Consider the following 16,835-nt stretch of genomic DNA (forward strand, 5'->3'; position numbering starts at 1 on the left):
AAGAAGCACAGAACAGAGCAGATTCGGTTTGCAGGCTGTGTCGCCACTTTGGGAAAGCCCCTTCCACTCTACCCCGCTCCTCTTCCCAGAAGGCAGCGTGACTCGTTCAGTTGCCATGAAACTGAAAGCCCCGGCGAGGAAGCGGCTGGCGGGGAAAGAGGAGGCCTGCTCTCGTCTCGGGAAACCGCGAGGCCTTTCCATGCACCTCCGTCTCCCAAGCGGCTCGGCAGCAGGAAAAAGTTCCCTCCGCCCGGCCGGGCTGCGGGAGGAAGGGGCTCTGCTCCCCGGGAACTGCGCCGAGACGCGCGCGCAGCTGCCTTGGCCGGCCGCCCCGGTAAGTCGGAGGGCGGCGAGGAGGCGAGTCCAGCCGGCCGCCGTTCTGCGCACCGGGGAGTAAGCGCCGTGCAACTTAATGGCACTTACTTCCGAGTAAACACGGGCGGGGAAGGGAGGCGGGCGGGTTGGCTGGAGCTCGCGCGCTCGTTCGCCTTTGTCCACTGAAGGCACCCGCGCGTGTAGGGAGGAGAACAAAAGAACAGTCGGGCATGCGAGGAACGTGCGAAGGGCCGGGACACGTGTACCCCGCCCACCGCTCGCACCCGAAGGCAGTCGCCCTCTAACAAAAGCTGCCCAAGGCATTCCGGCAGGAGAGGGGAGTGGTTCTTCCTGGGCGGGACAAAATAAAGGATATGCAGGCGGCGACCCACACGCGCAAAAGCCCCGCCCTGAGGGAGCTGCCGGGCTCCACCCAGTGGTAGGGCCGGCCCCGCGTGGGCGCCTACGTCAGCCCCGCGCCCCTCCCCGGCCCGCCGGGGTTGCTCCCCACGTGCTCCTGAGACGGAGCTCAGCGTTTCCTCCGCTGCTATTGGCTTGCTTGGAGTCGACTAGAACAGCTGCTTGGGCGGACCCGGAGCGCTGCGTGAGTAAGTGCCTCAGTCTTGGGTTTCTCTCGAGAGGCGCGGGGAGGGTGCGGTGGAGGGACGGAAAGCGGGCGGGAGCTTGTGTGGCCTTTGAAGCCCCCCAGACCAGGACCTGAGAGGGGGCGCCCCAGGTGAGTCAGGGTGGTGCTGGAATTAGAGAATGGTCGGGAATGGGTATTGTTACCCAGCTATATGGCTTGCCTTTTAATTTAGTGTTCTGTTGCTGCCGGATGAGCTAGTGTCAGTTTGCTGTGAATGCTTTACAGCGTTCATGTCAATGCATAGCTGTCAACTTTCAGATTTGAAAATAAGGGATCAGCAGCCTCACCTGTCCCGGGGACAGTCTACGGGATATCTAACGGTGCTGGAATAAGAGAATTTCCCAGCAAAAAAAGGGAAGGTTTACAGCTATGTGGCATAGCTAATTTTGTATGTTTAGGTAGAAGCGAGCCCTATAGAACTTGGGTTATTCCCTCAAATTGCATGCATGTAGTCTAATCTGACTCAGAAGTAAAAGCCCTTTAGGCTCAGTGGTACCTCCTCCCGGCTAAGTGTACTTAGATTTTGGTCTGGGCCAGAAACGGTTAAATAAACTTGTTTCTGACACAGGCGATTGTTTGCACTGTCCCTCTTTTTCTGTGCAAGGGAACCTGACAGTTCCTCAAGATGGTGAGTGTGAAGGCACCGTGCTCAAGGAACAAAAGCACTTTAGGAAGTTTGGAGGCTTTTCTGAAAAGAAAGGGAAATAAAAAGTCACCATTTTATCCACCATGTCTGTGAGAGAAGTCTGGGCTGCACAGTGGAATTCTGTACATGTCTCCTCAGAAGCAAGTCCGGAGTTTAGTGGGACTGATCCTCAGCAAACTGAATATATCAGACTGCAGTAAAGGAATAACCCTTTATATGGTGAGGTGGCCCATAGACAGATTAAAATAGTGTTCTAGAACCCTATGCGGAGATTTGATTTCTCTGTATAATCTCTGTGGAGCCATTTGTGTCGTTTGTTGTTGCTTTGTACACCTGAGGTTGGAGTTCTTGGGCTCTGAGAGAATCTGCTCTTGTCCTGCTTCTCCACATGGCAGTAATTGCTTTATGAAACTGAAATGTCATCTGTGTGGTGAATAGGCTTGTATGATGAGTTCTCTCCCGGTGATGCAGGAAATCAGGAAAGATGGCATTGTGCTAGTAGGCAGGAGGACTTGGAATAACTTTATCTTTTTAGCTTTTGTAGACTCGTTTCTCAGTGGGCTCAACAATGTTAAAATATCACAGTGCAATCCTACTATATATGCAGTAAGCCCCTGGGGCTTGCTGAGGCCATGCAAATGGGCACAGAGCTGCAGCCCTAACCTTGGTTTTGTTGAAAAGGGCCCACCTCAGTGTATAAAATAACATAAATGAAAAATGCGTTGAGGCAAGCTGTTAATTATATATAAAGCCGAACATTCAAACTAGCACAATCTTCCGGATCATGTTATAAGGTCTGTGCAATTCACATGCTGCATTTTTTTTTTTTCCTTTTTCAAATCCAAATGCACTGTAATTTACTGAATATTGCAAATGGGGCTTTGTGAGATTCAAAGGGAATAGGACCAGTGGTATCAATTTAAAAACCCCAGAGAGCAAGAAGCCAACGACATCTGCTGTGAATGTTTCTTGACAAATTAGGCTCATGTTGCAGATGGGGGGAAATCTCTGAAACCATTAGGTTGCTGTGTTTTGTGTACACCTAAATATGGTATTTGTACCGGATTATAGTCATTCAGGAAATATTAAAGACTTTATGGCCATTGGCTGTCTCTGTCTGTGGTTAGCACTTGCATTTTTTCCAGGAGACAAGAATCAGTATTAACTTTTGATGACAGAAGGGTACATGAAGGAATTAATCTACTTTGGGAAAGCATAAGCTGTAAATAAAGCAAGTCCAGAATAGATCGTGCTGTAATGGAAAATCTGTAATTTTCTTTATCAAATCATGATTCTTGTGGTACTGCATATAGATATGAGGGTTTGGAGTTAGCACACTGAGATGGGGAAATAAGGTCCCCGAGTACCAGCGGTTCACACACTCTGAATCCCTGGGCAGCAATGTTACTTCGTGTAGGAAAAGGCTATATATACATCTACTTTTGGTAAACAGACTCTTTATAAATGGAGCTCACCATCAGTCAAATAAATTCAGTGTGTCATTACCCTCCTCCCTCAAATAAGGAGCTGTTTGCAGCTCAAAATGCATTGGAGCTCTTTAAAGGGTTTCAATAAAAAGCTATTTCCTGCTCTTGCTTTGAGTTGTTTTCTCCTACATTGGTAAATGAAAGTCTGTAATCTTAGTAGCAGATCGTGGCTCTCATGGGGTGAGGCGTTGCAGGTTAGATGAGAGCTTCCGGACTCTAGTGAGGCATCCAGTGTCGTGTAATAGTTAGAGTGCCGGGCTAGAACCTGTGAGGGATGGGGGTTCAAATCCCCACTTGGCCATTAAACTCAGTGGGTGACCTTGGGCCAGACACTGCCTCTCAGACTAAGCTAACTCAGAGCTCCTTGGAGAGAAAGGTGAGATGGAAATGCAAATTATTATTTTTTTAAGAGGGAGTGGGTGGCGCTGTGGTCTAAACTGCTGAGCCTCTTGGGCTTGCTGGTCAGAAGGTTGGCAGTTTGAATCCCGCGACGGGGTGAGCTCCCATTGCTCTGTCCCAGCTCCTGCCAACCTAGCAGTTTGAAAGCACGCCAGTGCAAGTAGATAAACAGGTACCTCTGCGGCGGGAAGGTAAACGGCATTTCCATGTACTCTGGTTTCCGTCACGGTGTTCCATTGTGCCAGAAGCAGTTTCGTCATGCTGGCCACATGACCTGGAAAGCTGTCTGTGGACAAACACCGGCTCCCTCGGCTTGAAAGCGAGATGAGTGCCACAACACCATAGTCGCCTTTGACTGGACTTAACCATCCAGGATTCCTTTACCTTTATCTTTTTACCTTTTACCACTTTTCACCATATAGAAAACAGTGCTCAGTATAATTCAATTGTCAGCTGCTTGAGAACATAGTTGATTTTTTTGCGAGCTTCCATCCTGTATTAAATTTTTATTTAATAACTACTTCAGTGTCCTAGATATTGGTGGGTGAAACATCTGCATTGTTGTTTGGGGAATCATAAGATTTAGTCCAATATGTAAATTTTGCTACACATTGTCTGCCATTTGCAGCTTTGCATTATATTACTTTTACCACATCATTACTAATTTACTGTTTATTGAAACATGTGCCTTCCTCTGCTTCAGACAGGTTTACTCATTTTCATAGAATCCATTCTTCTTGTAATAAAGACTGGAGAAGTATGTGTAAATAAAATGTTTCCAAGATGAGCATTTTAAAAAAGAAAATTGTGTAATACCAATCTCTTGTATGAAATGCTTAAGATAAAGTGATGAGTTTACAGGAACCTAGATCCAAAATGTGGTGGGAGGAACATTAAAATCAAGAAATTGTGGAGAAAAAAATATTTTCTCTCTCTTTCTGCTGCCTTCACTTGTATTTAAAGAAGTCAGAGAGACAATAAATGCACATGGGTGGTATTTTTGTGATGTAATTGGTACTGTTTCTTGAAGCAATAGAGCTTTGAGCTGAAATCCTGAACATGCTTGCTTTGAAGTAAGTATCGCTGAAACAAATACTGCTTGCTTAACACTAATGGACTGAGCAGATAACTGTAAGTGAAGCCTGTGGGTGAGCCTGAGATAATTGATACCGTCACACCAAGTAGTAGGAGAAGCTTGATCATCAAGTAAGAACCTTAAAGATAATGCTTGTGTGCTTATTTTGGTCATGACCTCTACCCACTTATTACTGTAAAATGGTGAGAACTTCACAACACATGGAGCACATAGAGTTGAGATTCATATAAATTAAATGAAGCTACATAAGAGAGGTGATGGATAGATGAAGAGGGACCTGAGTGAGAGACAGACCAGAGTGGGTTTTCCTCAAGATGTGAGGCTAAGGAAGGGGGAGCTGGGAAGACTACTTATTTGAACAGTGGTACCTCCGGTTACAGACGCCTCAGCTTACAGACTCCACTAACCCAGAAATAGTACCTCGGGTTAAGAACTTTGCTTCAGGATGAGAACAGAAATCGTGCGGCGGCAGTGGGAGGCCCCATTAGCTAAAGTGGTACCTCAGGTTAAGAACAGTTTCAGGTTAAGAACGGACCTCCAGAACGAATTAAGTTCTTAACCTGAGGTATCACTGTATGTGGATTGAAGATTAAGGGGAAAGCTATAACAGAAGGCTATATGCTTTATTGACACTGGTGGCTCTGTGGTCTAAACCGTTGCTCTGTCCCAGCTCCTGCCAACTTAGCTGTTCAAAAGCATGCCAGTGCAAGTAGATAAATAGGTACCGCTGCGGCAGGAAGGTAAACGGTGTTTTCGTGCGCTCTGGTTTCCTTCAAGGTGTTCCGTTGCACCAGAAGCGGTTTCATCATGCTGACCACATGAGCCGGAAAGCTGTCTGTAGACAAATGCCGCCTCCCTCGGCCTGAAAGCGAGATGAGCGTCGCAACCCCATAGTTGCCCTTGACTGGTCTTAACCATCTATGGGTCCTTTACCTTTACACTTTTATATGCTTTATTATGATTATTACTATTATTATTGATGTTACTTTTAATGTTTCTTATCTCTCTCTGTTCTTTTTCTCTTTCTTTCCCTGTTCTGTCTTTTTCATCTTTTTGATTATGTTTGTTCTAGATACTATTTTAATGTATTGTGAAAACCATAATAAAAAAAATTGGTGGGGGGGGGGGAGAGATTCATATGAAACAAAAATTGGTGGGGGGGAGAGATTCATATGAAACAACAGAATAAAGGTATACAGAAGATAAGCAACAACTGGGATACTCATAACCTTTTAATATATTTTAATGCTTGATGCATCTAGTAGCAACATTTGAGACTTAAGCTAATGGCATCATTTTATGTGCCTCGTTCTGATGTTTTCCTCCCCCTGCCCACCCACTGACAAACTGAAAATAGCAATACTTCTAAACTGGGGGTGTGGGTTCATTTTAAAAACGAACTTCTGAAGAAAGTCAGTAATGAAGCAGTAATGGATGGTTTGTAGTTGACCAAGGTGTAATAAACAGGAACTCTTCCACTGTTCCTTTACAGGGAGGTGGTTCTTTCAGAGTTTCTTTTACAGCTCGCTTTTTTTTTTTTTAACCAACATAAAGACTCATAATTATGGTGCTGTGACTAAAACCATTGTATGAAATGGAGTAATCTTGAGAGAATAAAGAAAAATCAAGTAAGTCTTTTGGAGGAAACTGTGTTCATTGTAGGAAGAACTGTGAGTACCTATCGAACCCCTGAAGGGAATAACTAAAGATGTATTGTTCCTGATCAAGAATAGGAAAGGGGGGAAATGCATTGTTTCAAACGTTTTTAGTATGATACATTCTAGGGGCAAGGTTGACTGATTGCTGCTTTCCAGTGTTTTAATAGCCTTTAATCATATTCATCAGTATTATTTTTCTAGAAAAAGAGGCCCGGAGCTCACCATAAACACCTCCCTTGTTCTCTTAGAATGGCAATGGCACCCACTTGAGAGGTGCTGGAACTGAGTTCCGACGAGTTCCGGATGGGAAAAAGACCTGATATTGATTGATTTAGGATGTTCCAGGTGCTTACAGTTCAGGGTGTGATAGTTAAATAAAGCAAAAAATAATATGTGTGAACAGGTTCAGACTTTTTAGGATGCTTAACCAATACTCGGGAACAATGTGTGATATTTAGTGTTAGTCAGACTTGGAGCAGGCCTGTTGAAATGAATCAACAAGTCAATTGCTCGAGTCTACTCTGAATATGACTAAAATATATTAACTCAGTTTTGTAATATAACGCCTGTAGATTGCCGGATTATATTTCAAGAGCACACATCTTCAAGCTCATGGTTTTTCTTATAGAATGGCTTTAGATCTAACATATACGCAGAGTTTTCCAGGATATAAGCTCTCCTGTAGAGGGTTCCTCTTTTCCTTTATCTTTTCACCATAAATACAGGCTTGATCCAGCTCAAACTAAGTGTGTACAGGTGTCCCCCCCAAAAAAAAATTATGTGGGGGACATGTTCTGGATGCCCGTGCACATAAGCAAAAATTGCGCAAGTAGGGAGCACTCTCTGAGCATCCTTTAAAAGCTACCTCTGCCGCTCTCCCTACAATCTGAACCAAAAATATTGTATCCAAAAATACCCATAACTAGAACTGAACCTCTGGGGCAGGTTGGAGGACACTTGGAAATGCGGCTGTTGCTGCGCTACCATGCACGTCAGCTGTTAAGCAGAGAGGCTGCGCCTCCAGTCTCTTCAAGTCCCTCTCTGCCTTCACTGACATCCTCATTGGGCTCCATCAGGACTCTCCAGCACTCTTCTGCCATTTCCAGGTTTGAACTGAATTAATTATTTCCCAGTGTCGTGTGTATACGCAGTAGCAACCGGTGTGTGTGTGTGTGTGTGTGTGTGTGTGTGTAACACCTGTGCTTGTATTGCTCACGTGGAAATCAAACCGGACTTCAGTGCACTCAGAATTGGTTTTCTTGTTCTTTGAGCTTACTCATCTTGGTATCCATTTATTACAACCATGGGTTCATTTGAGGTAAAGTAAAGCGAATCGGAATGATCGAGATTAGAGCTTTCTGCCAATAGGAAAGTGATTTCTGTGAACCGCCCTAAGACCTCCAAGTATATAAACCCAATAAATAATAATAATAATTCACCTGTCCGGCTTAGCTAGTCTTCACAGCCTTCTCCTTTGCATGAGGATTTTGTCTGGGGTCTCTCTGTCTCCCTTCTGCTTCGCTTGTCAGGTGAACAGAGCAGGAGCAAAGTAGGAAGGTGTGTCTAGGACAGGGGTCAACAACCTTTTTCAGCCATGGACCAGTCCACTTTCCCTCAGACCATGTGGTGGGCCAGACTATATTTTGTCTGGGGTGGGGGGGGGAATGAACAAATTCCTATGCCCCACAAATATCCCAGAGATGCATTTTAAATAAAATGACATTCTGCTCATGTAAAAATACGCTGATTCCCGGACCGTCCGTGGGCCGGATTGAGAAGGCAGTTGGGCCAGATCCGGCCCCCGGGCCTTAGGTTGCGTACCCCTGGTCTAGGAGGAGGAGACAGGGTTAAGTACGCCGAAGTATGAAGAATGAACCTGTTAACCCAGTGTGCAGCAGCTGTGAAAAAGTTAAGAGATTAGGAAAGGGGCTGAAAATGAACAGCTAGTATCATAATTCGGCTATACAAGTCTATGGTTTGTCCAGACTTGGGATACTGTGCCATACCTATCAAAAGATATTGCAGAGCTGGGAAAAGTGAAGAGAAAGACAACTCTCCTATGAGGGAAGGTTACCATGCCTGGAGCTTTTTCGGGGAGGATGGGGGGATATGTTAGAGATGTGGGAAATTATACACATGGTGTGGAGAAAACGAGTAGGAAGAAGTCGCCCCCTCATAATACCAGAGCATGGAGTCATCCAATTGAAAGCCCTTTTTAGAAATGCACAATATGCTTCTACAGTCTGGAAAATATTTGACAAATTTTTATGGCTTCCTTGTTAAACAGCTATCTTTAATTGTTTATACTTGGTCAGGATGCTAGATGAGTACATGCAGTTCTGTATATCAAATTGGTGTGTGCCTTTATGCAATCTTCTTGCAGCTTGCCTAAAAAGGGAGAAATACGATTAAAACCTAGCGGATAGCTTCCTGAAGCCTGGAGAGCGAGAGGGGTCGGTGCGCACCAACCCCCCTCGCTCTCCAGGCTTCAGCGAAAGCCTGCATTCGCCCCATAGGACGCACACACATGTGGTGTAGTGGTTAAGAGCGATAGACTCGTAATCTGGTGAACTGGGTTCGATTCCCCGCTCCTCCACATGCAGCTGCTGGGTGGCCTTGGGCCAGTCACACTTCTCAGAAGTCTCTCAGCCTCACTCACCTCACAGAGTGTTTGTTGTGGGGGAGGAAGGGAAAGGAGAATGTTAGCCGCTTTGAGACTCCTTAGGGTAGTGATAAAGCGGGATATCAAATCCAAACTCTTCTTCTTCATCCTATAGGACGAAAAATACGGTAAGATGCAGAATGGAAACACCAGGCAATCTGCAAAGGGAGAGAAATGTGCAGATTAAAAGCTTGAATGAAAGTTTGTTTGATTTTAAACACCTCAATAACTTTCCTAAAGTTTTAAATATGGGGGGATACTGATATTCAAAACTCTGAGTGAGAGATAGCATAGGGGTTTTTGAACACAGGTCTTATCCCTTGTTAAGTAGATAAATAGGGACCGCTTACCAGCGGGAAGGTAAACGGCGTTTCCGTGTGCGGCTCTGGCTCTGGCTCTGGCTCTGGCCAGAGCAGCGATGTCACGCTGGCCACGTGACCCGGAAGTGTCTCCGGACAGCGCTGGCCCCCGGCCTCTTGAGTGAGATGGGCGCACAACCCCAGAGTCTGTCAAGACTGGCCCGTACGGGCAGGGGTACCTTTACCTTTACTTTACCAGCCTAGTAGTACTCTTACACTGTATTGATCAATAACATTTTAAAACCAAGCTGCTTAAGTGCCCTCCTACTTGAATCCTACATTTACTTTTTGACTTCTTTTTTTATATATATATAATATTTATTAATCGGTTTTTTTTAAATTATAACATAATAAACAAAACATACATAAAACATCACATTTCATAACATATTTTCTTATCCTTTTTGGACTTCCTCACATCTCCCTCTCCTTCGTTCCAAAATATAAAAATTAATTCAGCAATTTATCACCTTGTCCCCACCTTATCTAATTTTCCAATGTTATATCTTAAATTTTAGATATATTCATTTAACTTTTTAAAACTTTTTAGTTTAGCCTAATCATTATCTAAAAGTTGATTTTTTCCTAAATTTAGCTTATCTTCATAGTTCAGTTTATCTAATTCAATGGTGCCAAGTTGTTTGTGATCAAGCATCCTCCTTAACATTCATACAGTTTACAATATTTTTGCAAATAGTTCTTAAATTTCTTCCAATCTTCTTCCACCGTCTCCTCTCCCAGGTCTCGAATTCTGCCAGTCATCTCAGCCAGTTCCATATAGTCTATCAGTTGCATCTGCCATTCTTCCAGTGTGGGTAGATCTTGGGTTTTCCAATGCTTCGCAACGAGTATCCTTGCTGCTATTGTTGCATACATAAAAAATGTTCGGTCATTCCTTAGCACCCTCTGGTCAACGATGCCCAAAAGGAAGGCCTCTGGTTTCTTAGGGAAGGTATACTTAAATACCTTTTTCAGCTCATTGTATATCATTTCCCAGAAGGCCTTAACCCTAGGGCAAGTCCACCAGAGGTGAAAGAACGTTCCTTCACTTTCCCTGCATTTCCAACACTTATTATCAGACAAGTGGTATATTTTTGCAAGTTTGACTGGGGTCATGTACCATCTATATATCATTTTCATTACATTTTCTTTCAAAGCATTACATGCAGTGAAATTCAGCCCAATGGTCCATCACTTTTCCCAGTCCTCAAACATAATATTATACCCAATGTCCTGTGCCCACTTTATCATAGCCGATTTAACCATTTCATCTTGTGTGTTCCATTTTAACAGCAAGTTATACATTCTTGAGAGTACCTTAGTCTTAGGCTCTAACAGTTCCGTTTCTAACTTCGATTTTTCCACCTGGAATCCTAACTTTTTATCAAGTTTAAAAACTTCTTTAATCTGAGCATAATGTAACCAATCTCGCACTTTGTCTTTCATTTTCTCCTGACACTGCAATTTCCAATTATCTCCATCTTTTTCTAATATTTCCCAATACTTCGGCCATTTGGCCTCCATATTGAGTCTTTTCCGGGCCTTAGCTTCCAATGGTGAAAGCCACCTTGGAGTTTTGTTTTCCAACAAGTCTTTGTATTTTGTCCAGACATTAAACACTGCTTTTCTGACAATATGGTTCTTGAAATTCTTATTGATCTTAACCTTGTCATACCATAAATATGCATGCCAACCAAACGCATTGTCAAAACCTTCCAGATCTAGTACATCAGTGTCTTCGAGAAGCAGCCAATCTTTCAACCAGCAAAAAGCTGCTGATTCATAGTACAGCCTTAAGTCTGGCAGGGCAAAGCCCCCTCTTTCTTTCGCATCAGTTAATATCGTAAACTTAATTCTGGGCTTTTTGCCCTGCCAGACAAATTTAGAAATATCTCTCTGCCACTTCTGGAAACACTCTGTTTTGTCCACAATCTGTAATGTTTGAAATAAGAAAAGCATTTTCGGCAATACATTCATCTTTACAGCAGCAATTCGGCCTAACAAGGAAAGTTTCAATCTTGTCCAACTTTCTAAGTCTCTCTTAATTTCTGCCCAGCATTTCTCATAATTATCTTTAAATAGACTCAGATTTTTTGCTGTTATATTTACCCCTAGGTATTTTACTTTTTTAACCACGTTCAACTCTGTCTCTTTCTGAAACCGTTCTGACTCTGTAACTGTCAAGTTTTTCCCCAATACCTTAGTTTTCTGCTTATTTAACTTAAATCCCGCTACCCGACCAAACTCTTGAATTAATTGTAATACTTTTTTCGTGCTAGATTCTGGCTCCTGAAGGGTCAAAACTAGATCATCTGCAAACGCTTTAAGTTTATATTGTTTCGCTCCGACCTGAATACCTTCCACCAGCCGGTCCCCTCTGATCATGTTCAAGAGCACCTCCAGAACAGAGATAAATAACAGTGGGGAAATCGGGCAGCCTTGTCGTGTTCCTTTTTCAATTTTGAACTCTTCAGTAATCACATTGTTAACTATCAGTTTAGCCTTTTGTTCTGAATAAATTGCGTCAATCCCGTTCCCAAAACTCCGTCCCACCCCCATCCCTTCCAAATTTCCCTTCATAAATTTCCAAGAAATATTATCAAAGGCTTTCTCCGCATCTATAAAAATTAAAACTGCTTTTGTGTTGATATTTGTTTGCAAAAGTTCCAAAATGTCAATTATGTTCCTTGTGTTAGCAAACAAATGTCTTCCTGGGAGAAAGCCTGCCTGGTCTTTGTGAATTACCTGATTCAAGACTTTTTAAAATCTACTTGCTAATATGTCTGCAAATATTTTGTAATCCACGTTTAGGAGGGAGATGGGGCGGTAGTTCTTAAGTTGAGTCTTTTCAGTTTCCGATTTGGGTATCAATGTGATAAAAGCTTCTTTCCACGATTCCGGCGCCTTTTTCCCCTCCAAAATTTCGTTGCTAACCTCCAGCATTGGTTGTATCAAATAATCTTTCAATGTCTTATAATACTTGGAGGTTAGTCCATCTGGCCCTGGAGATTTGCCCAATTGCATATTCTGAATAGCTTGTTCAATCTCTTGTCGTGTTATTTTAGAGTTCAAGATTACTCTATTTTCTTGTGACAATTTTGGTAATCCATTCTTTTTCAAAAATTGTTTTATCTCGTCCTCATCTTGCGGCCCTTGAGTATATAATTTTTTGAAGTATCTCTGGAAACACTTTCTAATGTCCACAGGGTTCTGAATGTTTCTTCCTTCAATCTCTAAATTTGTAACTGTGTTTAGTTTCTGTCTCTTTTTCAACTGCCATGCTAGCAGTTTCCCACATTTATTCGCCGAATCAAATGATCTTTGTTTCATTAATTTGAGTTTCCACTCTATTTCCTGGTTTATCAATTTAGAATACTGCACTTGATGGAGTTTAATTTCTCTAAGAATCGGCTGTGACTTCGGATTAGATCTTAGCTTCTTCTCAAGTTCTTTGATTTTCTCCAAAATCTTATCTTTTTTCTCATTTTGTGTCCTTTTCTTTACAGCACTCTGTTGTATCAAGAACCCCCTCATCACGGCCTTACTTGCATCCCAGATGATTCTTTTTTCCACCATAGTGTTCAAATTTATCTCAAAATAGTCCTTCAAAACTTTTTGGGCCTTCTTGGTAATCTCCTGATCTCTAAACAAATTGTCATTCATCTTCCATCTAAAGGAGCCGGCTGGTAGTAGTGTTATGTTCATCTTTACAGCATTATGGTCGGAGCAGGTCTTTGGGCAGATTTCCACCTTTCCAATCTTAGTTGCCAGACCTCTAGATATCCATATTTGGTCGATTCTCGTCCATGTCAGTTGGGCTTCAGAAAAGAATGTTCCTTCTCTTCCCAGGGGGTTCTTTGTCCTCCAAAGTTAAAGTTAAAACACCATTCTCTCTAGACTTCATACCATGATATTGGGGTCTCCATTATCCCTTACAGGCTGATTGTGTGCCCTTGTCATTCTTTATAAACAAAGATTATTGTTGAATACTATTTTTGTAATTCGCACCTGACGGTTGTTCAGAAATCCACATGTTCTTGATTTCACATCTGTGCCAGTAATCATTTCCATCTCCGTCCTTACTGATGTAGCACACTGTGTGCAAACCAAGTCTTGTCTGTTTCCTTCCTATTTCCTTTGATTAAAGTCTGCAAGGCACTGATAGCAGTAGGATACATTGAAAGGTAAACAACTTAAATGATTACTACCTGTTTCTCATTTGTCCAGATTTATTGGACCCAGACCCTGTTTAATCCCTGGGGCTTTCCCTGGGGCTCTTCTCAGAAGAGGAGACATTTATTGGCAGTGTGCCTAGATATGAATTTTTATAAAAGGTTTCCCATAAAGTGCTTCGCTGTGGGTGAAATTGACTGGGACAGCAGTTCTCAATATTTTTCTCCCCGTGGACCTCTTGGAAATTGCTGTGTGCCTTGGTGAATCACTTAAAGCTTTTGTCTTCAATGCCAGCATCATCAGCAAACCAGCAACATATTATGAGAATTGCAGGGTCTAGGCCAGCCTGCTGAAAAGAGATATTTAGGAGGAAATTGATAGACTGTACTACTGCTGTATTATGAAAATGATCTCTCTCGATGCCGACACCGCCCGCCCCCCGCCCCCAGATGGTGCAAAAAAGGATCATGGGACCTATCTAGCCTCTTCTATAAATCCAGCCCAGCAGTGGTCAAAACTTCCTGAGATCTCCATTGTCAGGAAAGAAAAGAGCAGGGCCAAGGATGGATTTACCTGATAGTTATAGTGACCCCTGTTCTATAGCACCCTGCCCTAAAATATGAGAAGAGTGGCTAGAGGTGCCTTTTGAAAACAAGGAATACTAGGGAAACGTTTGAACCTGGAAGGAAAAGGTTCTTGGCAGATTGACTTGCAGAAACAAATTTTCTTTTGGGCCTGCCTAAATCGACGGGGTGAGCTCCCGTTGCTCGGTCCCTGCTCCTGCCAACCTAGCAGTTCGAAAGCACGTCAAAGTGCAAGTAGATAAATAGGTACTGCTCCAGCGGGAAGGTAAACGGCGTTTCCATGTGCTGCTCTGGTTCGCCAGAAGCGGCTTAGTCATGCTGGCCACATGACCCGGAAGCTGTACGCTGACTCCCTTGGCCAATAAAGCGAGATGAGCACCGCAACCCCAGAGTTGGCCACGACTGGACCTAATGGTCAAGGGTCCCTTTACCTTTAAATGCTTGGTACAAAAATTCAAGCCTGTCCTTGGAGGCTTGCTAAAGCAATACAAACTTTTGCACAAGTCCACCTTTTCTGAATTCCCATGCCATCATCATCTTTTCGTTCTAACTTTTTAATGGTGCTTTTCTTGAACTTTATTTTTTTAATTCTGCAAGTAGCCTTACTGTTTTGTACTTGCTGTTTACTACTCTGAGTGCATGGGGAAAGTGGATTATTAATTTATTCGTTTTAAAATCAGTGTAATGACAACTACTGTTATATAACTGAGAATAATACAAAAGTGACCAGCATATCAAAATAATTGTTGGTTGCCTTTTTTAAAAAAACCAAACCCCACGCAATTTAATACAATAATGCAATGCCTCCTTTACAGAAGTATCATGGCACCTCAATGTAGCAACTTGCTTACAGGTATGTCCTCTTACCCTACTTAGAGAATAACTTTAAAGCCAGCAGAGAAACATGTGGATTCCCATTAACAAAAACACTTTTGTCTGATTTACCTGGCCTGCAGTAGAAGGGGCAATTGCATGCATGACACCACGCACTGAGGTGCAATTCAAATGCATGGCAGATTGTTCATATGACAGCTTTGCCAAATCACTGTTTGCTGGATTAGTGGTACAGTAGGTGTTAATTTTGATTTGTGTGTCTGAGCCATATGAAAGATTACACAATTAAAAAAACAACAGTTATTCTTCCCTTGGGAAATCATGGTTTCAAAAATATATAATTATTGGCAATGAAGACGTAGTCCCCTGGTTTTCATTAGTTAGTCCAAACCTTTACTTAGGATAGTAAACCCAGTTTATATTCTGCCAGCTTGAATATGTTCAGGGCTGCCGCTGCAAATTTCTCTTTCATATCTTTGTAAAAAAAAAAAAAAGATAAAGGTAAAGGAATCGTGGATGGTTAAGTCCAGTCAAAGGTGACTATGGGGTTGCGGCACTCATCTCGCTTTCAGGCCAGAGGGAGCCGGCGTTTGTCCACAGACAGCTTTCTGGGTCACGTGGCCAGCAGGACTAAACCGCTTCTGGCGCAACAGAACACAGTGACAGAAGCCAGAGCGCACGGAAATGGCGTTTACCTTTTCACCGCAGCGGTACCTATTTATCTACTTGCACTGGCGTGCTTTCAAGTTCACTCCGTCGCAAGCCCAAGAGGCTCAGTGCTTTAGACTACAGCGCCACCCGCATCCCTATATCTTTGTACCGCCCTTAAGTTGTGTAGGAAGGAATGCTCTCACCCTTCCAGTCATCCACACGTTTCGCTTGCTCTGTGCTGTCCCTTTTTGACACAGTAGAATTCACATAAAAGACAAAAATATCCTGTTTTCAGATTCTCAGCAATCAAGTTATTTTAGAATAAAGGCACACCAAATTTCAGCATTCTGCCTGTGCAAGTTTCTTAACAGTTTTGACATTTCCAAGAATGAGTCATTCCTAAATATCTTCAGTGTGTTCAGCTGTTATGCAAGGCGCCACAGAATTTCAGGCTGTTCACACTTACCCGGAAGAAAACCCCAGTAAGCACACTGGGGTTGACTTTGGAGTAAATGTGCTTATGATTATATGGTAAGTTTTTGAATGCTGTATATGCTCAACTCCCAATTAAGTGCAAGTTCCTTGCATTTCTATAAAAGGTTTTTAATATCTATATAACAAAAGGAAACAAAAACTGAAATAACAAAAACTGAGAAGTCCTTACATAAAAGAAAACAAAAACTGTGCAGTAATTGGAGCAAGGAAATGTTTTCTTATGTTGGTATGTTCTCTCATCTTAAACTCTGTGCACAACTCTTATGGGAATACTTAATACCATCATTAATTTAAAAATGTAGCTCCAACGTGAAGCTCCTTTTTAGAAGCTGTGGAGCTCTTGATTTCCATGTCTCTAATGTCTATAAATATGCAAGAACTCAAGAACCACTTCTGCTGTTTTTGTAAATAACACGCATCTTGTTTGTTACAATATGGAAATCACAGACATGGGGAGCAGAAAAGAAGAAAGAACCACTAATTGGTATTAACCATTAGAAAAACAGCAGCAAATTTGGGAGTGCTGGAAAAAAACAATAAAGCCAAAGCAAATGCTGTACATTATATTCTTTGTTCCTTTTTAGCTTGTGTAAAAATGCACGTTTTGAATTTAGCCATAATCATGTTAAAACAATGCAGTGCTTTAAACATGAAGCATTCTTAATATGCAGTGTCCCTACAGCAGTTTGTTTTAATTCATATTGGGGAAAGGTAATTAGACTCTGGATTTTTAATGAGGCATTCAAAGGAATAATTAGCAGTGTTCCTCAACCCTTAAAAAAAAGAATTTAAATTTGCCCTTTAAAAAAAGCCTTACTTTTGTTTGTAGC

General features: G+C 42.5%; 1 protein-coding gene across 4 annotated transcripts in view; it reads left to right on the plus strand.

The window, feature by feature from the left end:
• The first annotated feature begins 61 nt into the window (after positions 1-61).
• Positions 62-16,835, plus strand: part of TRAF5 (TNF receptor associated factor 5) — a 49,941-nt gene continuing 33,167 nt past the window's right edge. Inside the window, exon 1 of one of the 4 annotated variants that reach the window (XM_079968710.1) lies at positions 62-334. Coding sequence is in view for 1 of the 4 variants with exons in the window: in XM_079968707.1 (XP_079824833.1) it covers positions 15,938-16,041 (104 nt within the window). In the remaining 3 variants the exon portion in view is untranslated. Of the gene's footprint in view, positions 335-793; positions 924-947; positions 1,052-15,852; positions 16,042-16,835 lie in introns of those variants that run through there. The other 3 variants (XM_079968709.1, XM_079968708.1, XM_079968707.1) reach the window with 3 other exon arrangements.

This window comes from Podarcis cretensis, assembly GCF_951804945.1.
Source record: "Podarcis cretensis genome assembly, chromosome: 3".
NCBI classification, from domain to species: Eukaryota; Metazoa; Chordata; class Lepidosauria; order Squamata; family Lacertidae; genus Podarcis; species Podarcis cretensis.